The sequence below is a fragment of the Drosophila willistoni genome, chromosome 3R (assembly GCF_018902025.1).
Source record: "Drosophila willistoni isolate 14030-0811.24 chromosome 3R, UCI_dwil_1.1, whole genome shotgun sequence".
NCBI classification, from domain to species: domain Eukaryota; kingdom Metazoa; phylum Arthropoda; class Insecta; order Diptera; family Drosophilidae; genus Drosophila; species Drosophila willistoni.
The window spans coordinates 7795075-7819681 of record NC_061086.1 but is presented as its reverse complement, the minus strand read 5'-3'; the positions used below and the strand labels follow the sequence as shown (position 1 = coordinate 7819681).

At 37.5% G+C, this 24607-nt stretch overlaps 3 protein-coding genes across 3 annotated transcripts; 1 reads left to right on the top strand and 2 right to left on the bottom strand.

Moving 5' to 3' along the window:
- Window positions 1-458: 458 nt before the first annotated feature.
- On the bottom strand, window positions 459-2407 carry LOC6651059 (UDP-glucosyltransferase 2). The gene is made up of 2 exons (XM_002073159.4): window positions 2136-2407; window positions 459-1995 (listed from the first exon to the last, which is right to left on the bottom strand). Exons 1-2 carry the CDS (start codon window positions 2374-2376, stop codon window positions 677-679), a joined length of 1560 nt encoding a protein of 519 aa, XP_002073195.2. The 5' UTR covers window positions 2377-2407; the 3' UTR covers window positions 459-676.
- A 1036-nt stretch (window positions 2408-3443) lies between these two features.
- Window positions 3444-5269, top strand: LOC6651058 (UDP-glycosyltransferase UGT5). The gene is made up of 3 exons (XM_023180675.2): window positions 3444-3782; window positions 3842-4101; window positions 4166-5269. The coding sequence occupies exons 1-3, from the start codon at window positions 3539-3541 to the stop codon at window positions 5225-5227; spliced, it is 1566 nt and encodes a 521-aa protein (XP_023036443.1). The 5' UTR covers window positions 3444-3538; the 3' UTR covers window positions 5228-5269.
- Window positions 5270-15212: 9943 nt separating this feature from the next.
- LOC6651057 (probable aconitate hydratase, mitochondrial) lies at window positions 15213-17809 on the bottom strand. The gene has a single exon (XM_002073157.3). The coding sequence runs from the start codon at window positions 17698-17700 to the stop codon at window positions 15313-15315; it is 2388 nt and encodes a 795-aa protein (XP_002073193.1). The 5' UTR covers window positions 17701-17809; the 3' UTR covers window positions 15213-15312.
- Window positions 17810-24607: the final 6798 nt, after the last annotated feature.

The following is a 24607-nucleotide window of genomic DNA, read 5'->3' as shown; positions in this document are numbered from 1 at the left end:
CTACAATCGCTCTACAATAATTTTTAATAGGCAACGGCAAAGTGTATAAAAAATGTGTTGTAAAAATGTTTAATCAGCTCCTTCTTTCATCGCATTTAACGAATATTTCATCATTATACTATTGGAATATGTGAATTACTGAAGTAGTGTTTGGGTATTCCCTGCTTTGTTTGCTGTAGCGATCACCTGTTTGGCGTGCCGGCGGCTACTTTATCAATTCTGCTTTTGTTTCCCGTTTATCTGTATTTTTTGCCTCTCTTTCGGCTCTTCGTTTTTTGTTTTGATTTTTTAATTCATTGGGGCAAACAGAAGTAAGTAATAAACAAATATGCTTGTTTATAAATGCTTTTTTAATGAATCAAAATAATTCAAAAATGTTAACCTTAACGTATGACTAAAATTTTTTTTTTCTGCTTTATATTTATTTAAAAAAGTATCAATAATTTGAATTTGTACATTAGCGATGTATTAACGATGTTTCTCAGATTTGTTTTGTAGTCTTAGTACAGGAATTTTGTCTTAAAAATATCTTTAATTATTCTAATTACAAAGTGAAATGTGTTACAAATTCGGATTATTATTTTGAGGCCATGGTGGAATATACATATATTAAGTCCAGCTAATGAACAAACTGTCATCCAACTATTTATCTAATATGACTCCTTGCATTTTGTTATTACAATTTCTTATGTTTTACCTTGCTGTTCCCTAGTTTTGTCTTTAGAAATCTGACAAGAATATTTGTTAAGATGGTGAGTGCTACTAAAATTGAAAGTAAAATACCAAAGAACAGAGCGAAAACATCCAAATTGTGATACTGCACAAAATTAAGATCCTGGCATGCACTTCTTAGATATTGAGCTCCTTTCTCTCTGGAGACATGTTCTATCCAATAGATGGCTCGCTGCAATGGGGTTTCCTTTTGATCCCTGAAGCGTCTTGACATGGCTCGAACCTTTTCCGTATAGCTTGGATCAGTGATTACTGCCTTGATGGCATTATGAAGCCGTTCGTAAGTCAAATCTGAATACTTGACACTAGCACCGTAACCAGATTGCACCGCTCGTGCCATATTCGTAAATTGATCACCAAAAATAGGTATGCCAATGACCGGCTTGCCGTGATAAATTGATTCGGTGGTGCTCAATAGTCCGCCGTGCGTTATGAACGCTATCACCTTATCATGGGCAAGAATATCATCTTGCGGAAACCAATCGGAGATAAAAACATTATTGGGTTTTTCGGCAAAATTTGATTCTTCAAATTTCCATAAAACGCGTTGCTTCAATCCTTTAAGTGTCTCTACAATGGCCTTCCGTTTTTCTAAAGGCAAATCCTTGCTCCTGACGTTGGATCCCAGTGAAAAATAAATGACACCATGCTCTGCTCCGTTAATGAATTCTTCAATATCCTTGGGAAGCTGTTTGGTTTTGTAGTTAATGTGCATGCCGCCCACCTCAATCATATTTGGAGCATATGGACGTGGAAAATTCAACGATACATGACTATTGAGAAGAACCAATGCCGTGTTTCTCTGCATTTCGTGAAAGTCGAGTTTGTTGTCTGGAAAATGCTTGTGATAAACAGAATGTTGTCGAGGCATGCTAAACCATTTCAGATAGACAAATTCGAATGAAATGAAGGCCAAATTTATAGCACGCTCCAAAAATGACATGCGATCCTTTAACTCAGTCATCAAGTGCGGTACATAGGAAGGTGGCGATGGTGTGCCAACTAAGTCGGTGGTCCATGTGGAAGCTCCAAAAGTACTTACAGTGATAAGCGAGGCGTTAAAGAGTTCGGCAAACCCAAAATGTGCTTCGTTCATGAACACCTCAACAATGACTGCATCGAATGTTCGTTTCTCCTTCATGAATGCCATTACTTTTGGCTCCTCCAGAAATGTATTCGTAATTTTTAAGCCCATTGCCAGAATTACAGGATAACGCTTCCATATAGACAATTTGGTGTTTTGTAGAATCTTCGACTTACTCACTATAAGAGAAGATCAACTTTTATTAAATTCATATCATGATAAGAGTTTGCCTTTAGCCCAGTATCAGACTTATATTATCATTGTACTGATTAGAAGAACGTGACAATTCTGCTGCGGTAAAGGTTAATCGCATACGTACCTTTCATTGCTTCAATAACATTTGGTGTGGTGATTTCGGTTAGATTCTTAACAGGCTTCGACTGTGAAAATGGTGAGATATAAGTGACTTCATGTCCTGCAGCTGCCAATCCCTTGGCCAATGAAGACATCACAGTGTAGTGCGATTTGGATGCCGTGGGTGCCAATATCAGATAAGAATAGCCCCAAACATTGGCCAGACTGGCCAATAATAAAAAGCCAATGGGGAACACCAGACGCATGTTCGTTATAGTTTGAAGTTGGTGTGCCTAATAAATATGGTTGAACAATGGTGTTTAATTTTATAGAAAACGATAAGAGCGTGATTTCCTCGAATGATAAGAATGCATGTCTCTCACCCTCTTGGTAGACGATTTAACTGAAAAGCTCTTATTAAGTGCAAAAGAAATCCAATTGTACCCAAAAGATAATTAAATGATTTGGCTACCAAAACAAAAATCACAACATATCTTATCAAACAATCTGCTGCTATATAAGACGATATGGCACATGACTCAAACATAGAGATTCTATAAAGATTCCAAAATAAATCATTACGAACATTCGTACAAACTCACTGGGCCATAAGGAACTTTATTGTTCTTTCAAAAATTCGTCAAAGGATACTACAAAGACTTGAAAACTCTAAAAATTACCTGTCTCTACCTGTCTCAACAGTGAATATATCAAATGACTAATTCATTGGATTTCTCATTTCGTCCTCTGCGAAATTGAATTTTTTATATTTGTACATATAGTTTATGAATCTTCTGTGAACTATTACAATAATTTTCAAACAAAACGACTTAAAAATTAAAAAGGTCGTTAAACACAGCTATTTCAAACATTTAAATCATACGTGGATCCCTTTTAACAACACCCATGTGTGAGAAAAGCTTTTGCTTAACTAAAACTATAATCTCTCTTTATAATGCTCTCTTTGCTAAGAGAATATGGGTTCATTGTCAATATAATTGATCAACTTTTATAAGTCTCTTAAGCTTTAGGTATTTGATACCCTACAGCTCAGAGTCATTGCCTGATTAGTTATTGTTGAATTAATTTTAATCTCCCAAATTATATTGAAATATTCAAAATTCGCTTTAATTCATTAACAACGAGTTTATTACTCTATTTGATTATTTTTGCAAAAGTTAAAACTTGCTAAGAAATTTTATTAACCGTATAGAAAATTCGTTCTAACCGAATTTTACCAAAATTTTTATCCATTCCATATGTATCATTTGAGTAGCTACTGAGAACTCAATTTCACAATTGATAATATAAATCTACAGTTGCTCAAACGTTTATAAACGTTCTCATGCTGAACATATAAAAACGCTGCCAAACTCTGTTTTTCTGCAGTCTTTGATTGAACATCGAAATATAAATATACTTGGTAAAATGCGACTGGCAATATTTGCTTCGATTTTCAGCCTAATTGGCTGTGTGGGTCTTTGTAGTGCTTATAATTTTTTGATGGTTCTTAACTCAGCCGGTCGATCTCATTTCAATGTTGGCCATGCCTTGGCTAAAGGTCTAGTGGCAAAGGGTCACGAAATTACAGTGGTGTCAGTGTTTCCATTAAAAAAACCTATACCAGGATATCATGATGTGGATGTGCCTAATGTAATTAAAGTAATGCAAGGTATGTAATAATTGTGTTGTGTAACATTAACTTCAAGGATTGTTTAATTGCGCTTAAAGGTGATATAGCAGCTCTATGGCAATCCATTCAAAAGCCACTCACTGAAAAATTAATGGATCACTATCAAATGGGTTTTCGCATCACCAGAGGGCTGTTCGAGGATCCCAATTTCCAGAAATTATTAGTCAGTAACAGCACTTTTGATGGTGTCATCTGTGAATCATTCTATAATGATGCCCACTACGGTTTGGCGGAACATTTTAAGGCCCCGCTGATTGCATTAAGTACAGGAGGAGCTTTGACTTTTATATCGGATATGGTAAGAAAAAGAAAATCATAAAATAGCATGCTTTAATAAAAACTTCAATATGCCTAAATTGCAGGTTGGTTCTCCAGCTCCACCGTCTTTTGTTCCTCACATAATGCTTTCATTTGGTGATCACATGACATTCTATGAACGTTTGGTCAACGTTTTATTCTTAGCATATGAGCGATTTCTTCTGGACTACTACTATCTGCCCAAACAGGCTGAAATCTATAGGGAATTCTTCCCCCATAATAAACATAATTTCTATGAAATGCGTCGAAATGCCTCATTGGTGTTGATAAATCAGCATTTCTCTCTTGGCTTTCCGCGCCCATATGCGCCTAATATGATTGAAGTGGCTGGACTTCATGTTGATGACAATCAGAAGCCATTACCGCCAGCAATTGAAAAATTCATAAATGAATCAAACCATGGAGCCATATATTTCTCCATGGGATCGAATTTAAAAAGCAAAGATTTGCCAGCTGAGAAGATTGCAGAGATTTTACAAGCATTTCGAGGACTAAAGCAGAGAGTTTTATGGAAATTCGAGTTAGATGACCTGCCCAATAAGCCGGATAATGTCTATATATCTAATTGGTTTCCTCAAACAGACATTCTGGCACATCCAAACATTTTGGCATTCATTACACACGGTGGCATGCTTAGCACAACGGAATCGATATATCTTGGCAAACCTGTTATCGGCTATCCCATATTCAGTGACCAGTTCAGTAATATGGCTCACGCCGAACAGATCGGCTATGGCATTAAGCTGGACTTCCAGAAATTAAATAGTAAGGATTTGCGTGCTGCTATCGAAAGAATTACCAGTGTACGTTCATATAGTGAACGTGTTCAGGCAATATCTCAAAGATATCGAGATCAGCAGCAAAAACCTTTGGATAATGCCGTTTTTTGGGTAGAACATGTGGTTAGGCATAAAGGAGCGGACTATCTAAAAAGTGCTGGACAACGTCTAAATTGGTGGCAATATCATATTGTTGATGTTTTAGCCGTGATATCTATTTCTGTTATTCTAACGCTCACTGTTCTATTCTGGGCATTGTGGAAATTATTGAGCAAACTGCTAAATGGTAAAACGAAAAACATTAAGGAAAAACAGAAACGTAATTGAAATTAAGTGAATTGAAAATTTTAATATACATTCTATATATAACATTTTGTTAAAAATAAATGTATAATTTTGAGTAACAGCTTGCAGGCAGCACATATAAATAAATCTTTCCTTTTGATTGATTTCCCCGGAACTTCCTCATGCCACATAGACAAACAAAAGAAAAGCAAACAAGTTGAAATGGCTGACTAAAGAAAATTTAAATATGGAAACAAACCAAAGCATTAAATTAAGCAGAGGCAAACAAAAATGGCTCTAAGGTGGTAAAAAAAAAAAAACAAATGGTTGAAAACCAAGGAAGTGAAAATATCCCAAAACGTAAAGTGAAACTTTTGCCACCTCTTCTCCCCACCATATTCTGGAGTCTGAGTGGGAGCGTATGTTTGTTGTTGTATTTGTGCAATGACATTGAAAAAATTGCTATGAAAAATTCGTATGTGAAAATTTACGTTATGTTATGTGAGCTAAAAGTTAGCTATGTAAAAAAGAAAAAAAGGAAACTTCCCCCTCACTGTTCTGCTGAAAGTTAAAAGTAAATTTACGCAAAAGTCACCAAAATGCACAGTAAAAAGAAATACTCATACAAAACTTAGGAAAAAGAGCCAAGGAGTGTGCCAGGGATGTTTGCTCTTGCCGAAGGATGGAGAAAGAAGGAGGATTGCTCGTTGAAAGTTGCAAAAGAATATGAAATGAAACGGAAGTTCAAGTTGATTTGTTTGTGAGGCAAAGTGACTCTGACTTTCACTCTGACTTTGGCTTTGAGTTGTCTTATACCACACACCCATACATATACACATTGGCAGCCATTTTGCGGAAACGGAAGTTGCGTTTCAATCGCGCGCCTGATGAAGTTACCCAACAATAACAAACACACAACACGAAAAAATTGGACTCCATCATGTGAAGGCAAATAAATTTAGCATAACAATACTTTGCAAATTTTATGTATGTCTATATATGTGTTTGTGTGTGTGTGTGTGTGTGTTTGGAAACGTATTGTGTTGGCATTATGATTATGATTTGAAAATAATGCGCATAAATTTCAACAAATTGAAAAGCAACGCATAGAGGTTTAAAAATGTTGGCCAAATTTCTTTCAAATTGCGACAAACAATTGTTTAAAACCACTTTAGCTACATAAACAATAAAATTAACAAAAAAGGACCCATTAATGAAACAAATCTTTCATCAATTAAAGAAGTCTTACAATCTTTTGTACAAATGAAGAAATTAGTTTTTGGATAAGTATGTGAGATAAGTTGAGAGGCACAGAATGGAGTTTTCATTGATAAAAGTAATACAATGAGATTTTTTCAAAAAAACTTAAAATAATAGTTACTTATTTTTAGCACAACAAGGCCTACACTTACGAATTAATCTGATATCAATACAATAATAATAAGTCATTCTGCATCCTGTAGTTATGGGAATCATAAAGAAAATGTTGACATATTTTGAATACCCTTAAATAATTATGTGAAATGTTTATTAATTGCATCCTTCTTTGCTCTGAAGTCATGTAGTTATGACAGTTTTAATGGGCCTATGTATGACTCATCTGGCCATGAATCAAAGGCCAGACACTGCAGTTCTTTTTAATGCCGCAGTATTGTAATTAAAAAAAGAGGTAACACTTCCTTTTATCCCCCCCTCTTCGCTGATATATTGTATGTATGTATTTTTTATCTTCTGATATATGGGCCCGTTCTTTTGGCCTCATGCGGAGATTCTGGCTGAAATGACAGTTCCAGATTCACAAGAACAATGTGCCCCATTGCCAAGGGTCGAAGCACTGAAATTGTGTTGGAACGCAATGCGAAGGACTCAACGGGTAAATTGATTGCGATTGTTGAGTTGATTGGCAGGCGAAACATGAACACGAACACAGACAGTAACTCACATGCATACACATATACATACATATAGTCACTAACATGCATTGACTGCATGCGACACCAACAAACAAAAGCGGAGCTTTGAGGTTTTCATTGTTGCAAAAAAGAAAAGAAAAAAAAGGCTTTTCCTTTCATTTTCATTTTGCTTTTTTTTGTTTTTTTAACGAGCCATTTTTTTGTTTGTTAAATTAAGTTCTTTTATGTGCTAAAAAGGGTTTATTTATTCCAGAAATGTACAAATTCTGGTTTATTAGCATTAATCGACAAAATACAAAAATTTAAATAGGATTCCCAAGTATAAACTTTTATATATTTATGAAAATGATTTTTCTTTCAGATAAGTTAGACACAAACTTAAAACAAATAGCTATTAAATTAGTAACTTATCGAAAAGTAAAAAATTTAAGAGTCCCATCTTTTTCCCATTCCCATTAGTGGACGACAGACATGAACAAAATGCGTGCCAAGTTGCCTTCAGATGCTGTTCCATTTTATTTTTGTGTTTTGTTTTCTGCGCTCTTTGAAATATTAAAATTAATAATAAATGTTGACGGCATTCATTTGTAGAGGATTTTCTGTTGGCTACACAAATATGAAGACTATATTACGGCCAACGCATTTTGTGTTGTCTACTTTGGGGCGCTTCCTCTTGTGTTCTTCTTTTCCATCTCTATTACTCTGTCTGTCGCTGGCACTGCTCGACTTTATTTTTGTGTGTGTGTGTGTGTGTATTTCATCTGGTTCTGATTTTTATATACTTTCGGTAATTTTCATGAATTTTTTTTTCTTTTTATTTAACTCTCATTTGGCATTGGCTTTGTTATACTCTTACTATAACTAGTAGTTTTAATATTAATATGATACACTTTTATCAGTAAGAGATATAGTATACATAATATATGATATTATGTTTATATAAATAAACTTTAAAATTGCGCTACTATATGTAAGCATTATGCCTGGTATTTTTAAGGGCATAGCCACTTTGTTTCCGTTTAGATGGCCATTCTTGAGTTTTTCTGCTATATTAAATTTTATTTAAGTGTTATGTACGAAATTGGTTACAATTTCATATTTTCATTTTTATTTCAAGTTGTTTTGTCTCAGAGAAGACACTCACTGTGGAATTGGCGCTAATTTGTTTTTAAATTATTTAACCATTTTGTTTTTCCAGTTTCGCTGCCACTCGTTGGCATTGTGGCTATTCTGTTGCCAGAGTAATCTAATTAGATTTTGGCTACAGTCTGACGACAACGGCAATGATGCCGATTTGTTTTATGCCACTTTATTTGGCAACAGTTGTTGTTAACGGTCGTGTGCCAAGCAGGCAAATATTTTTTGGCACTAGCATCCCATCTTTTTGGCTTCTTGCGTAGTATGGTATGGAGTCCAAAATTGGCTTCTTTTGAGAAATGCAAAAGTCTTGGCCAAATAGTTTCAGTGTCGTAGATATACATGTGAGATAAATTATGCTAAAAGTTAGATTTGTTTCAAATGTCGAAATGTAATTAGCTAGATTAAGACGAGATGATAACATTAGTAATTGCCAATTTCAAAATTTACTTAAAAGTGTCAATTCAATATAATCCTTTTGTGGGATTGGGAACTTATTTTAATATATGTATATGTAAGTTCACTTACAATTAGAATTGTTTATTGTCCATAATCCTTAACCAAATTACTTGAGCAATCAAAACAAAAATAAATAAATCAATGACTATTAACAAAATCCTTGTGAAATAAAATCAATTATTGCATTGTAGTAATTTTTCGCCAATTGCCTGTTGGTTATCAAAAATATGTAATTTATAATGGAATTATATAAGTCAGACCTGATAGGGGGGCGTGACGAGGGCGAACGAAATCGCACCAAAAAAGGCAAATAACCAGAGTGCACTTGTCAGGTTGACTGCTGGCGGCTTTTTGCCTTGCATCAACTGAATTGGCAATTAAAGCGCATCAACATTAATGCCGTTCCATGATAATGAAAATGATAATGATAATGATGGTGATGATAACGAGACGCCGTCGGTCATAGGACGTGCATTGCCTGTCTGCTTGCCGGCTGACTGAGTGCAACCACAACAATGGGCAACGACCAAGGAATCGTCTCTGACTGTGGCTCTGACATGTCGTCGTCCTCAATGCTGTCGTGCCGTTCTGATGTGATGGTAAATTAAAAAGCATAAACCTTTTGCGTCATTTCTCTCACACTCTCTGCCCTTGCCTGTCAGCTACATCTCTCTCTCTCTCTCTCTTTTTCTCTGTCTCTTGGTTTTTCTCTTGACTCACATTCTCCTCTTTGGTTGGACAAAAATTTATGCACGACTTGCATATTAAACGTGTGTTAATTTTAGAGCAATGGCCCAGTGGACCGCCATTCGCCATCCTTGGCTATAACAAAAAGTAAATGCGCTGTCAATTCTCGTTCCCTGAGACTTCGTAAAGAGGTTGTCTTGGGTCTGAAAACAAAAGACTGGGTGGGAGCATTGTCCCTGACTGGCATTTGCGGTCAAACGCCTCAAGTGCAGCTAGCTAACAAGTAAGTGAAGAGATCTCGACAGCTCTCAGCTTTCAACTATCTCTATGACTGGTCATGCAATTTTCCAGTTGAAAGGCTTAAAACTAAATTAAACTTTATGACTTGCCACCAAAGCGGCAAACAAGGATTTGCGCCAAACAACAAAAAGGGATTACATGTTCTCATATGAAGAATAATGTTTACTTCTATCTCCTTGCTGTGCTTCTTCTTGTTACTCTCTCTCTATACATGTATATGTTTATATTTATATAAATATCTATATGAATTGGCAGGGTCGGATTATGATATTATAAGCGTTTGTATCAAGCTGAAAATAAAAACCAGAACAAACTAAAAATCTACCAATTGTTTTTTTTTTTTTTATTTGAAATCAAATAAAATATGTAAGGAAGATGTTACAAGATTCCAATGTGTCCCTTTCCTTGTTACAATATCCGAAATACTCTGAATGCGCCCCTGTACACAGCAGGCATCTAGCTAAAGATTTCAAGCTAAAGACAAACAAATAAATGTAATGAGTTTAAGTGGCTGGACATTTCATTGGGCAAATATTAAAAATATTACGAATCGCTGACCATTAAAGGCAGCCGTTGCCTCTGCCATTGCACAAACACACACAAATACAAACAACCACTTAATATTGCTGATACGTATGGAAGCAAGAAAATGAAGGCAAAGAGAAAGTGGATGGAGGGGTTGCTTGGGGGAAAGCATCCAATAGAAGATAGCAAAACTTCTGTAATGGCTAAAAGAAATCCAAGGCGAGCAAACATTTCCCATTGCTGGACATGTGTTTCCAATGGTCGCTTTTTGTGTTCTCTCTTTCTTGTGTCGGGCTTCTCCATATTCGCTTCTACTTTCGCCATTTAAAAATGAACCAAACTTGGCGCAAGAAGAAAAACAAGTTGGGGATATTCTTAGTTTTTCATTCCTTTTTTTCACCAAGTTGTCGTTGCACTATTTGTGTGTGTGTGCAACGTCTATTTGATTTTTACACACCGATTTTGAGCTATTCTTTTATTAGATTTTCGTATCGCACTGTTTTTTTTTGTTCGCTGCTATTCTCTTTAATATTTTTTTTGTTCTTTTCTTTGCTTGACAGTTGTGAATTTGTAAGATTTGATTTTGAAATTGGTCGAAAACCCGAAAAGGAAACAAAAAGTGTGAACGAACGGGGTAAACTGAAGTGGAAAATGAGAAAACAAATTGTGGCAAGAGGGTGCCAGCCATTGTTAGAGATTAGAGACACGATAAGTAAGACCACTTTGGATATGTGGCAGAGGGAAAGCAAAGGAGATATGAATGCCATTTACTAGTCCCGAGAGCTGCCAATACAAAAGACACTTTTTTTTGTAGCACACTTTAAAGAATTATATGCTCAAAGTTGGCCATTTGATATTACAAATCAAGCTTAGACCTGACAATTCAGCTTTAATATCGATTTGCATAAACTTGAAACAAGTGCTCTTACAATGATTTTGGTAAATGAATATTTATATAAATATTGTGAGTTTCAAAATAAATATTTAATTATCATATTTCTCTTTCCATTTATTCACTTTTATTCGCTCTATGCTTATCGAAACCAAAATCATGGATTGCAATTTAAAGCCATTACACTAATAAATAATCTGCCACAAAATGTTGCTTATATGGCCAATCTGAATTTAATGCCATACTCTGCTCTGCTCATCTCACTTCAAATTGAAGCCAGAGCAGTGCTAAGGACACACCCACTCACAGAAATTCCCTGATGTTGCCCCGCATTGCTCCTTACCCATACATATGCTTACGTTTTTATCTAGATGCTAAAGCTGAGTGAATGAAAAAAAAATTCATATATGTGTTGGTAATGCTGCTTGCTGCTGCTGCTTTCAATTGCTTTTCACCCACACTCGTACACATACAACCGCATACACACAAACAGCGCACTGAGCCCGGCAAGCGGAGCAAAGAGGCGACGGCATCATCATCATCGATGGCTGCTTTCAATATCTAATAATATTGCGCATACGCCATGTTGCCAGCTTGAAGCTTCTAGCTGCAGCAAGCAGCAGCTTCACTTACGTTGAGTGCGTGTTGGCGCAATAATCAACAGTTATATTATGAATGCACAAACACATCGACACGTACACAAACTCCCACACACAAACACATACACACACACACACACATACATAAACGCACGCAAGTGTGCGACATGTTCATAATGCGCATTTTAACCCCTTTGGCTTAGCCAAGGGAAGCAAAGAGGGAGACCAACCAACTCCCTTTGCCCCACATGGCACTCCATCTCTAAGTGATACGATAAATTTGGGATTTTCTTTGCATTATGTTCAGATTTTCTTTCCTTTCGTTTTCCGTATTATTTTTTTGCTCCTGATTTCCTCTGTTTGCTTGCAATTTTGCGCAAACTTTTTTAATAATAAATAAAAGTGCTTAGCTTAATTCGTGCTGTTCAAAATGCTCTTATACTCTTCCCCGAACTCCTCTTATTTTCTATCTCTATCCTTGTCTTTTATTTTGTTTCTCTCTCTCTCTCTATATATATCTTTCACATTGTATGTGTGCAATGTGGATTTTCCGCTTGTATTTGTTCATTTTATTTGTTTCTTTTGATTTGACGCCAGGCGGCCACTCCCACGCATCCTGCCTTCTTTCCTCTTCTACACACACTCTCCCGCACACACACTCACACCCATAAACTGTGTTGGAAATAATTTTTCGATTATTGTCGAATTTTGCTTTATTTTTTGGGGTTCTTTTGTTTTTTTTTTTTTGTTCTTCTATTTTGTGTGACATTTGTGGCTGTTTACCTCGCCAGAGGCTAAAATGCAATTTATGTGCTGAGTGTTTGGTATTTTATAGAGAAGGTATTAAGGTATGCTGTGATTGTGGTCATTTTACAGGAAATATTTCAGATATGCTTTACTTGAAGACTTCCAGGAAATGTTTTAAATAGTTTACTACTAAAATGTTAAGCGTTAGTTGAAAAGATTGCAGAAAGTGGGAAATTCTTTGGAATATATTCAGTACAAATTAGTAAGATTATAGTTACTTTAATTGGTCAGTGATCCACACAGGGTATCTCAAAGTCATCACTATTCTTTTTGTTTAGTTATGTTCTTTTTCTCTCTGCCATTTCTTTTTTTTTTTTGGATTATTTTTATACTTGTCGTGTGATGTTATTGGCAGTTGTCATTTGTGTGATTTACGTTTATCGTTTGAGTCAAGCGTGTAATTTTCGGTTTTGAGGTTTTCGTTATTTCTTGTGGCTAAAGTTTTCGTGATGAGTTTTTAGGGAATATCAAGTTGAAGTTGTGGCAAAAGCTTGAACATATCCAGCAACACATAACAAAATGTTGACAAATCGAAGACAGCAATACAAAAGGTTCAATAAAGCTGGTAAATTACGAATAATTATGGATTTGATTTGTGAATTCAACAGATTTGTATTTAATGGTTTTTCTTTATTCTGCTCTGAACAAATTTCTTATTAAATTGCTTACAGACTTTTAATCTCACATTTGGTTGATATGAGTTCTCTTCAGCCCTTTTTTGCTATTTTTGCTGCTTATACATCTTAATTAAAATGTCCTACAATGAATACATAAATAAATTGATAAAACATTTTACGGAAAAACAATTAAAATTTTAATAAAATACATAATATGAGAAACCGAAAGCTGCCTACAATAAAGGATATAACAACAAAATAAAGAAACAGGAAAAATGATGAAAAAAAAAGGAAAAACCTTTGACACAATAGATGACATTAAAAATCCATAGAAAAGATAAACACATTTTTTCCCTTGCACATATATAGACATACCCACACTCACACACACGCACATCCACTTAGATGCACACCACACAGAGATTCTTGGCAAATATCGAAGAGTAGCTAGCTAGGGCATGGAAAAAGATTAAATTCACTTAAGTGCAAAGTATGCAAATGACAAACTCGCATAAAGAGTGAAAAAGAAAGCCATAGTCAGCGAGAGAAAAAGAGAGAGGGAAGAAGATGGATATGAACTCAATATATATATATATGTATATACATATATATACAGCAGAAGCTGTAGTTCCATCTAAAGCTGCTGCAGAAATATTGTAAATTCAAATTGAAATGCATGTGTGACATTTTCCCATGCACAGGGACACAAAAGCAGTCTGAGGTCGGAGGTCTGCAGAAGTCTGACAAAAATGAAAGCAATTTGACAAAAATCATAGTCTATAATTTCGAACAACGACAGCCGGGAGAAGGGGTGGTGTAAGAAATGTGGGGGAATCAGCTTAATAGGGAAGTGCTTCATTCACCCACAACCACCTACCGCCTTACTAAAACACATACTACCAACCATTACGAGTTAATAATTGAACATTTTTGGTTTAGGCAGCAAAAAATTTCAGGTCTTGTTTTTTTTTTTTTTTTTTTGGGTTTTTATTTCTTTTTTAACTTTTGCCTGGCTTATTGCTTGCAATTTCTCAAAAAATACCACGCCCATTTCCACCAAGTTGCCAGAGATGACATAGCTGGGTCTTGTTCTGGGGCTGAGGATGAGCAAATATTGCCACAAAAAGCAAAAGCAACTCTGCCAGAGAGACTAAGAGACATCATGTATGCATATGTATTGTATATATGCACACATATGTATATATAGACATTTTTGTATTTGCTCGTTGAACTTGTGCACTGGAAAATACTTTCTTTTTTCTCTCTCTCTTTCTCTCTTTAGTTTTTCGTTTGTCCCCCACCCAGTCTCAGGCCCCATACTTTCGCCCACTCTGTGTGTTTCTGGATTTTCTGAATGACTTTTTGGCACTAATTAAAAGTAGCAAATAATTTTCTATGCCAATTCACACACTCCCTTTCTCCACACACACATGTGTGTGTGTATGTGTGTGTGGCAAATGCAAATATGCCATGGCCTCTAGTTTTGGGTATCCTCTGACCACACACCCCGCCTGGCGTTTCCTAGCCACTCACTATGACAATGACAATGCATGTGACAGTTTCTGTTGGCACCGATGATAAGCGTCGCTTATTGTCTCCCACACCCATTTCTTACCCTTACTCTGTTTCCCCCGCCCTCTCACTTTCTCTCTTCTCTGGGTACTTCTCTCTGTCACAAAAAAGTTGGCAAGCTTAAGTCGAAAATGTATTATTATTTTTCTGCATTGTAGTCGGGGTACAATTTTAAATGGATTTTAATTAGTTTTGAATTATTTCGCATTCAAGTTTTAATTTTTTATTTCTGGTTTATTTTTTTGTTTTTGCGAAGTTTTTGGCCATTAAAATTGTTTGCTTAGTTTACGCAATATATTTTGTAACTTTTTAAAAAATTACATAAAGAATGTTAAGTTTTGTTATCGTTTGTGTAATTTTACTTGCTTTAAGTACTAAATAAAACTAAATAAAAAGTCAGAATACTTTTTTATCTAAAGAAATACTTTATAGAATATTGACATTAAAGTGTAGCTCTTAAGCTTTGTTTAGACTAACTAAATTTAAACAAATCAAATTACGTAGCTATATATAAATATAGCTATATTACGTATATACTTATATAAACAATTATTTAACAGATAGTTCATATAATAATTAACATTGCACTAAAAATTTTTTGTTAAAAATATGCATTTGCTTATTTTTTGGCGCAATCGCCTTTAGATCCATTGCCTTTGGCCAGTTCTTTCATCATATTGAGAGCACTGCCAGCCTGGAACCATTTGATTTGCAAATCATTTAGGGTATGATTCAATTGAATTTTCTCCGAACTGCCTCCATTCTTGACTTCACATTCGACAGGTTTGCCAGGAGCCAAGTCCTTAAGATTGAGTAAAGATAGCTTACTTGTGGGCTGAATCTTATCATAATCGGATGCGTTGGCAAATGTCAATGCTAGTAAGCCCTGTTTCTTTAGATTCGTCTCATGGATACGAGCAAAGGACTTGACAATAACAGCCACACCGCCCAAATGACGGGGCTCGAGGGCAGCATGTTCCCGTGAGGATCCCTCTCCATAGTTCTCTTCGCCGACAGCCACCCATCGAATCTTATTGACCTTGTAGTCGCAGGCGACTGCAGGTACTGGCCCAAATTCTCCAGTTAGTTGATTCTTTATATTATTCATCTCATTGTTTTCGGCATTGACGGCACCAATGAACATGTTGTTTGAAATGTTATCCAAATGTCCGCGATATTTAAGCCAAGGCCCAGCCGCCGATATATGATCTGTGGTGCATTTACCCTTTATTTTAATAAGGACTGCGAGATCGATATAGTCCTTGCCGTCCCATTTCTCAAAGGGTGGGAGCAATTGCAATCTTTCTGATTTGGGATCAACGACCACCTTGACCTCCGTTCCTTTAGGTGGAGGGGGAGAATAGGTGTCCTCGCCAGGATCAAAGCCTTTGGCGGGCAATTCATCAGCAACTGGTTCTTTCAATTTGAATTTTTTTCCATCCGCACCAGTCAGTTCATCCTTCAAAGGGTTAAAGTCCAAGCGACCAGTTATGGCCATGGCTGTGGTCAGCTCTGGACTGGTCACAAAACTGTGTGTACCCGGGTTGGCATCATTGCGACCTGTAAAATTTCGATTATACGATGTGACTATTGTATTCTTTTCGCCTTTTTTGACATCTTTGCGATCCCATTGCCCGATACAAGGTCCACATGCATTCGCCAGAACGGTTCCACCGAATTTATTAAATATATCGATGATGCCATCCCTAGCGATGGTGGCACGGACTTGCTCCGATCCTGGGGTAACATTAAATGGTATTTTCGCCTTTAATCCATGGTCGATGGCATCTTTAGCTATGCTGGCACAACGACCCATATCCTCATACGAAGAGTTTGTGCAGGAACCAATTAAAGCCACCTTGATGTCCATTGGATAGTTATTCTTCTTAGAATTCTCACCCAGCTTGCTAATAGGATGAGCCAAATCGGGTGTGAAGGGCCCATTGACCAGTGGTTCCAGTGTATCCAAATTGATATCGATCACCCGATCGTATTTGCAATCCTTATCGGCTGTCAATAGAGAATCCTTATATTTTTCCGCCTCACCGGCAATGTTTCCACGTCCTGTGGCGCACAGATAGTCGACCATTCGTTGATTAAAGGGGAACACAGAAGTAGTGGCTCCAATTTCAGCACCCATGTTACATATGGTGGCCATACCTGTACACGATATGGAATCTACGCCCTTTCCATAATACTCAATAATGGCTCCAGTACCACCTTTCACTGTTAGAATTTCTGCCATCTTCAGGATGACATCCTTGGGCGAGGTCCAGCCGCTTATCTTACCAGTAAGATTCACTCCGATCACTTTGGGGCACTGTAGTTCCCACGGAATATTGGCCATCACATCAACAGCATCTGCTCCGCCAACTCCAACGCACAAGCCACCTAAACCGCCTCCATTTGGTGTATGAGAATCGGTGCCAATCATCAGCAAACCTGGAAAGGCATAATTTTCCAAAACGATCTGATGGATAATGCCACTTCCTGGTTTCCAAAATCCAATATTATATTTTGCAGAACTTGATGAGAGGAAGTCAAAGACCTCCTTATTCAATTTGATGGCTCTCTCCAAATCTGGAACGCCACTGATCTGGGCCTCAATTAAATGATCACAATGCACTGTGGTCGGCACTGCCACTTGATTTAAACCCGATGATATGAACTGAAGTAGTGCCATCTGGGCTGTAGCATCCTGCATAGATACACGATCGGGACGCAGACGTAAATATGATTTGCCACGTTCAATATCCTGCTTAGCTGGCTCATCCAGGTGCGAGTAGAGAACCTTTTCCGACAATGTCAATGGTTGCTTGAGACGACCGCGTACAATTTCCAAACGCTCCAACAAATGCTTATAAGGCAAATAAGCATCTTTATCGAATTTTGACATGGGCACATTACCCGCAGACGACGACGATAGAGGCAGAGACAACGAGTATCTCCATTTTGCTGCTAAATTCCTCCAGAGTTGTTTTGATGACCATACGAATCTTTTGGACATTTTAAGTTTCAATATTTTTTCTCGTTTAAATTTTTTTTAGGAAAAAAGTTAGTTGTTTACTGAGATAAATTAGTTGTTTACTGAGATAAGGCGTGAGAATTATGACTGATATAGCTATGATTTGATATTAGGAAAACACATATGTATTAATCCAAATAGTTAGGCATATAATCCATTGATAAGTTGATGTGAAAAGAGGAAGAAAAGCCAATGCCACAAGGTGAAGACTGCATAGAATCAGCCCTGTCATTCAACCAGCCGGCTATTGATGTTGCAACAAAGTGAGTCAAGTGAATCACAAAACTGGGCCTCACCATAGCGCTGCCCTGGAGATATATCCATCGATGGGCATAGGCCAACTGACATGCACCAACAACAACAGTAACAACACAAGCAAAAGCGGCCAAGTGCCAAACAGAAGGACAACGCGTCATTCAACTACAAAAGTGTCAACTGCAAGTGAGGCAAATGACAATGAAACTGGACTGAAATGATGAACCGACAGACAGACGAGACCAACTGGCTGCCTGCCTGCATCCTGCATCCTGTGATTGTGTTTGGCCGAGCTCTAGTGTCATAATGGACGATGGACGAACTGTAGTTGGCTACACCAACACCACCTTTTCAACCACCACCACACATCGTCATTCACATCGACATCGACATGGACAATTCAATTGAAAACGACATCGGCATAGGCATCGACGTGCCCGTTTACCACAATGCCCGTTGACGATGCGATGGCGGTAATAGGGTCCGATGCTACCTTGCCACCCTTTAGCCTTTAAGTAGGCAGCACCCGTAACAATGCCAAAAATTGATTGGCAACTACTTGGCATACATACTGCACATCGCCTCCAACTACCACAGTTGTGTGATATTTCTTTTCCGGTATGCTAAGTTAGCCATTTGATACAAAACGGGCTCCATTAAAAGGTCAAGGCTAAACCAACATTCACCAAAACCAAATTTCATCGTTGACACATTGCATATTAAATATGTCATCGGAAGAAAAAAATTCAATTAACCTGAATCAATTTGATAAACCTTGACCAAATCCGTATATGTACCTTGAAATTGAACCATTCATTTTGTTTTTTGCTTTCTATTGCTAGCTTTTTTTCAAATGGCATTGCATTTTATAACTTTTACCATAAATATTGGAAAACTTATGGCTGAGCACCAAGTAAACGAGCAGCAGTAATTCGCGAAAAATGCCATTATTTTTCGAAGCATTTAAGAGCTTTAGCTTAAATTGCACAGTACACAGGTTAAGTGGCTAAATCCTGAAATGCATTTACCATTTCCAAAGGTTTTGGTCATAAAACTATTTTTCGCTTTAATAACAGTTGCCATAAAACTTAATTAGCAATTATTTAATACTATAAATTTTTAATTAAAATATGTGTTAATACAAATGGTCATGTACTTAAGTTTTTTGACCAAGACTTATTTGGATTTATAAAAAATTGATTCTTCATTTAATGCAGGGCATATTAACGTCATGGCAATGACTTGCATTCAACCAGAGCTGCTTACACGTTACACTTAGCACAGTCGGTTGGTCTTTTTTTTAACAAGAAAATTGTATAGATCGAAATGAAACTGCTAATTTTGGTTTTATTGTTAGAAATTCTAACGTGAAAGTATTTCCACCATCAATACACTTTTGAACACCAAAAGGTAAAGTCACAGATAGAATCAACCACATGAAAATGCTAAAGTTGTCTATATATACTTCTATAAAACATAAGATAAAGCGTATTAGAATTACTTGTTAACTTTATCCTTTTTAGAATGTATGCTCGTCTTTATATATACAATACTTTTGCAGTGACTTGTTGGTCTGATTGGGCGTATGCCTGTAAAATTGCTGTGGAAATTTATGTACTGCCAAGTAGTAGGAATAAGTGAGGCAGTCAAATATGGGTGGAGTAGGTGTGGCTGCTGTGGTGTCTGTGGCCAAAGTTGCAACAAAACTGAAACTTTGAACTGCACAAAAATTTTTAATCCTCGCTAGCGAACAATACGTTTGTTTTTTGTTGTTTTTCTTTTCTCTGTTTTTCTGTTTTTTTTTTTGTTTTTTTTTTGTGCCACTTGCTAGTCTCGGGCGTAGCTGGGCTCGCTTCGCTCTGCACAGCTTGCGGTAAAACTTTTCAATAATATTCCCAAAAGTCCAGGCCAGACAACGGCAATGGCAACGGCAACGGCGTCGCTGAGCAGTGGCAGCGGAAGTGCCGCCATAGTTTGCCATATAGCAAGGATGGCCACGTAGTGGCTCTTTTGGCTCCCGTGGCTCTTTACCGGCAGAGGCTGGGCAGAGAAAAAGGTCACTTTTGCGAGTCGACGCACACAAAAATTTGTGTGCCTCGAGTTTTATGACGGGTCATAAAACGACCTTTTTTGGGTCGAGCGAGCGATCGTCGTCGAACTTGTGGGCAGAGGGACGGACAAGTCCCGAATTTTACGGGGAGGGGGAAAAAGGTCGCGATCTCGAGCTCGCAACTTGTGGGCAGAGGGACGGACAAGTCCCGAATTTTACGGGGAGGGGGAAAAAGGAACGCGATCTCGAGCTCGCAACTTGTGGGCAGAAGGAGTGAGGGACAAGTAAAAATAAGGGTTGTTTTTGATGAGTGCTCGAGATCGCGTTCCTTTTTCCCCCTCCCCGTAAAATTCGGGACTTGTCCGTCTCTCTGCCCACAAGTTGCGAGCTCGAGATCGCGACCTTTTTCCCCCTCCCCGTAAAATTCGGGACTTGTCCGTCCCTCTGCCCACAAGTTCGACGACGATCGCTCGCTCGACCCAAAAAAGGTCGTTTTATGACCCGTCATAAAACTCGAGGCACACAAATTTTTGTGTGCGTCGACTCGCAAAAGTGACCTTTTTCTCTGCCCAGCCTCTGCCGGTAAAGAGCCGGCTCCCAAGTTAAATTTCCGTGGCCACCCTTGCCATATAGCATAGTTTTCGGTGCACAGGCAGCAATATTGCAAATAATACCCAAAAGAATAAAAAAAAGAAAAAGAATTGCACAAAAAATAGTAGGGAAAAAAGTAGTCGCACAATTTGGCAACGTTCTTAAAAATAATTTCTCCTATTATATTAACTTTTATTACCGGCCTGTGAGAAAAATAATCATTTATTTAACTTACACTTTATTGAGGTAATTATGTCAAATAATTATCATGTTTTTATTTGCAATATTGCTAAAAGTTCTTTAAATTAACTAGCTTAAAATATTCAATTTAGATTCTTTTCCAGTGTTCTTTTCGCCTGCAAATTACTGTTAACTTTTCGTTTGTATTCGAATTAGAAATGGACATGAAATTTACTTTAGAATCACCCTTCGAATAATATTGGCCACCCACTGCTTTTGCAGCTGCTAGTTGGCTGGCTGGCCGGACAGTTCGGTTTGGTTTGGATTTGGCCTGGCCATAACCCAGCAGGTTTTTTGTTTGGTTTTTCTTCTTTTTTGTTTTAGACAGGCGCCAAGCAGACAAATTCAGCATTTCCTGCACACGTGGCTTTGCCGATTTCCTTTTGTGCAAACATATTTTACCGCAATTGCGGCACAAAGGGACCAAACTAGGAGCCGTAGTCCGGTTACCGCTATTCAAGCATAAGTAAAGCCCTTTGCCATTGTGAATCGGTGTCCATATATAAATATGAATTCTTGTATGCGTTTAAGCCAAAAGCTGACGTCGGTCATCTTTTGCCCCTAGCCCTCCCCAAGCTCTTCCAGCCATGTCCTGTCGCCATTCATTGGCACAATTCAGGTGCAATGTGAGCTGGGCTCAGGCTCTTCTACACGTCTCTTCTACTCTATTTGAGATTCTAGGTTTGGAGTTTTTCTTTTTTGTTTTCCCCCGTTAGCTCTTTTGTTTCTCACTTACGGTGCGTTATTTGCTTTTACCCCGACTTTGTGGTAGGACCAGTCCGACGACTGGTATTACTGCGGCTACTATTACTACGATGATGTTCTAACTAGTATGCATCTGGTCGAGGGTCGGGTTATGGTCTAGGTTGGTTGGTATTCCAGGTGGCTGCTGCTGTATATTGCACCATGGCTTTTGTCTGCATTGTTTCAGTCAATAGACGCATTTGTGCGGGTCAGTTGGGCAAAAAGAAAGCATGCTTCTGCTCCTGACCACTTTTTTGTTGTGGGTAAAGTTGTTGGCCGCACATAATTAGATTTAATTTGCAGGCAAGCAACTAGGTCGCACCGTGTATAGATGTGGTCATAGATGTAAACTATGGATAGACCTAATTTTAATGCATAAATTATGCTTTAAAATGTTGGCAGTTCGCTATAAACTTTATAAATAATTGAGACGTTTTAAGATTTTGGCATATTTAAGTAAGACCAAATTATGAAAACTCTGTGTTGGATACCCTTTAAAACCAATTTTAAACCCAACTCGAAGTTCAAATATTTTTTTTTCATTTTTGCTCCATTTTGCTTTACTTAAGTTTTAAAATAAAGGCAAATTTATAGACCATCTTTCATTTATGTACTTATCCTTCCCGTTTTGTAAGTCCATCAAGTTAACGATATAAACTCTGTACTAATATGTACACAATAATTATTCCCCCGATGGATTACAACGTGAACTTACCGCAGTGGAAGCGAAAAGATGAAGCGGCGCGCAAAACGGAAAAAGCGGTAAAAAACGTATTTTCTTATTTTTCTTCATCTTTGGTTTTTCTTTTTTATACCCTTGCAAAAAGGGTATATTTATTTTAGTCAGAAGTGTGCAACGCATAGAAGGAAGCATTTCCGACCATATAAAGTATATATATTCTTGATCAGCACGACGAGACGAGTTCAAATAGCCATGTTCGTCCGTCCGTCCGTCCGTCTGGATCAACGCAAACTTCTTCTAGACCGTTGGAGCTACAGAGCTGAAATTTTGCATGTAGGCTTGTATATACTGCAGGCGTTGTATATCTCGGATTCAGCCGGATCGGATCACTATATCATATAGCTCCCATACAATTGGCAAAGTCACGAACAGTGACTTTTCTTAATAACATATTTAATATTGGTGAGTGAATTGGTGAGTGCCAAATTTGATCAAGATCGGGTGACTATATCATATAGCTCCCATAGGAACGATCGGTGGAAAACAGTGACTTTGATCAATATCTTAGTTTTTTCCTATGCTAAGATTGTAGGCCGTTCTTTCGCAAACATTAGCCTTTAGCCTTTAGCCCATAGGTAAGGAAAGAGTTACCATAAAAGTTGCAAGGGTATACAAACTTTGACGCGGTCGAAGTTAGCCCCGGCCCTCTAGTTTTTTTTTTGCGTTGAACTCAACTTGCCTCAACTTGGGAGGCATCTAAGCAGTCGAGCGTAAAAGAATGGACATGAAACAATGCCAAGAGTTGGAGGCCACACCGTTAGACCACTAGGAGTCTATGTATAGTGGTAGATCGGATCGGATTAACATTCACCTTAGTTTGTACAGGTCGAATAGCAAATTGTTGAACTGAACTTTGACGTAACTAGTTTTCAATAATGCAGCAGATCAAAAAGATGAGAAACATCTTTTATTATCTAATTTAGATATTGTGATCTACTTTTTGCCTTAAATATTGGTTGGAATATGTTTTCTCCAAGAGAAATGAGCTAAAAATACTCGAAAATGCCCTTTTAAATAATTATAGTACAAATACACATATATGTATGTACATATGTATATACACTTCCGGAAATTGTGCTTATAGAATTGGCATTCACATGGTTCTCGTAAGTGCTTTGGCGCTTGTCTTTGACAGCAGCAGCTCCAAAAACTGTCAATGCATACCGAAAATTGTCGAAAAAGCAAAAGAGACAAAACAAAAACGCAAAAAGGAAAGATGAGAGAGGACAAAGAATACAGGATCAAGACGAAGGACAAAAGTTGGTTGGTGGGTTCGAGGGGATAGATAGAAAGGGTAACAACTTCAAACCCAACTCAACTGAGTGAGCTCAACTCTTGAGCTGTGTAGACAATGCAGTGTAATTTGCTGAAATGTTAAGCAAAACGTAATAGCTGGGAATTGACAAAGTCGCTGTTGGGAATGCGTTACCGGCTTCTCCACAAGATTCCATCTCCTCCCTTCTTCCATTTTTTTTCATCGTACTGCCTGTCAACAGCAATGAAAGTCAATTGTCAGCCATGTTGACTGGCATGCTATGCGTACTGAGTGTGGGTTGCGGGTGGGTGTAAAACTCTAGAAAATTTCAACTAGTGCAACTGGTCAGGCGATTTGCCTTTTGGTTCTCCTAATGGTTTTTCCCCCCCGTACATACCTTTTTCTACCTTTGCCCGTCACTTAACATTTTGTCCAATGTCAAAACTGCATCAGTTGTGCTAGAAGTAGTGGGAAAGAGATAGAGCAAGGCAAATGGAAACTATGTAGAAATCAAAATGCTTCATAAAACGGAAATGAAAACAAATGAAAAATGATTTTTACTTATGCGCAAATTGTTCCAGGTGGTGGCCTATGCAGGCCAAGTTCTTCCTACAACATTCTTTTCCTACATTTTTCTTTTACAGTTACTCTCGCTCTTGCTTTTTGTGAGTGTGTGGCAAATGTTTGCTGCAAATAAATTGCATTTGCGCTTTAAATGTCCTCCATGTGGCAGCTGTTGCAGTGAGTGGCCATGGCTGAATATTCGTATGCTAGTGTGTTATGTAGCTACAGTAAAATACATGACAAGGTAAGTCTGATTAATGTTAGTCAGTAAAGAAACGAAGCCAAGCAAAAACAAAAAAAAAAAAATGTATGGAAAGTTCCACCCTAGTTCTAGGCACAAATGGAAGAAGTTAGTTACAGAATCGAAAGAGTTATGAGTTATGGTCATTGAGGTAAAATCACTTAATAATTTACCAATAAAAATTTCATGTTTCTTTCCATCTTTTGT

Bases quoted from the DNA above. Each gene is read 5' to 3' on its own strand.
- LOC6651059 (XM_002073159.4), bottom strand. From the start codon at position 2,376: ATGCGTCTGGTGTTCCCCATTGGCTTTTTATTATTGGCCAGTCTGGCC. The intron at 1,996-2,135 runs GTACGTATGCGA...CTTCTCTTATAG, and splicing joins TGTTATTGAAGCAATGAAAG to TGAGTAAGTCGAAGATTCTA.
- LOC6651058 (XM_023180675.2), top strand. From the start codon at position 3,539: ATGCGACTGGCAATATTTGCTTCGATTTTCAGCCTAATTGGCTGTGTG. The intron at 3,783-3,841 runs GTATGTAATAAT...TTGCGCTTAAAG, and splicing joins TGTAATTAAAGTAATGCAAG to GTGATATAGCAGCTCTATGG. The intron at 4,102-4,165 runs GTAAGAAAAAGA...CCTAAATTGCAG, and splicing joins TGACTTTTATATCGGATATG to GTTGGTTCTCCAGCTCCACC.
- LOC6651057 (XM_002073157.3), bottom strand. From the start codon at position 17,700: ATGTCCAAAAGATTCGTATGGTCATCAAAACAACTCTGGAGGAATTTA.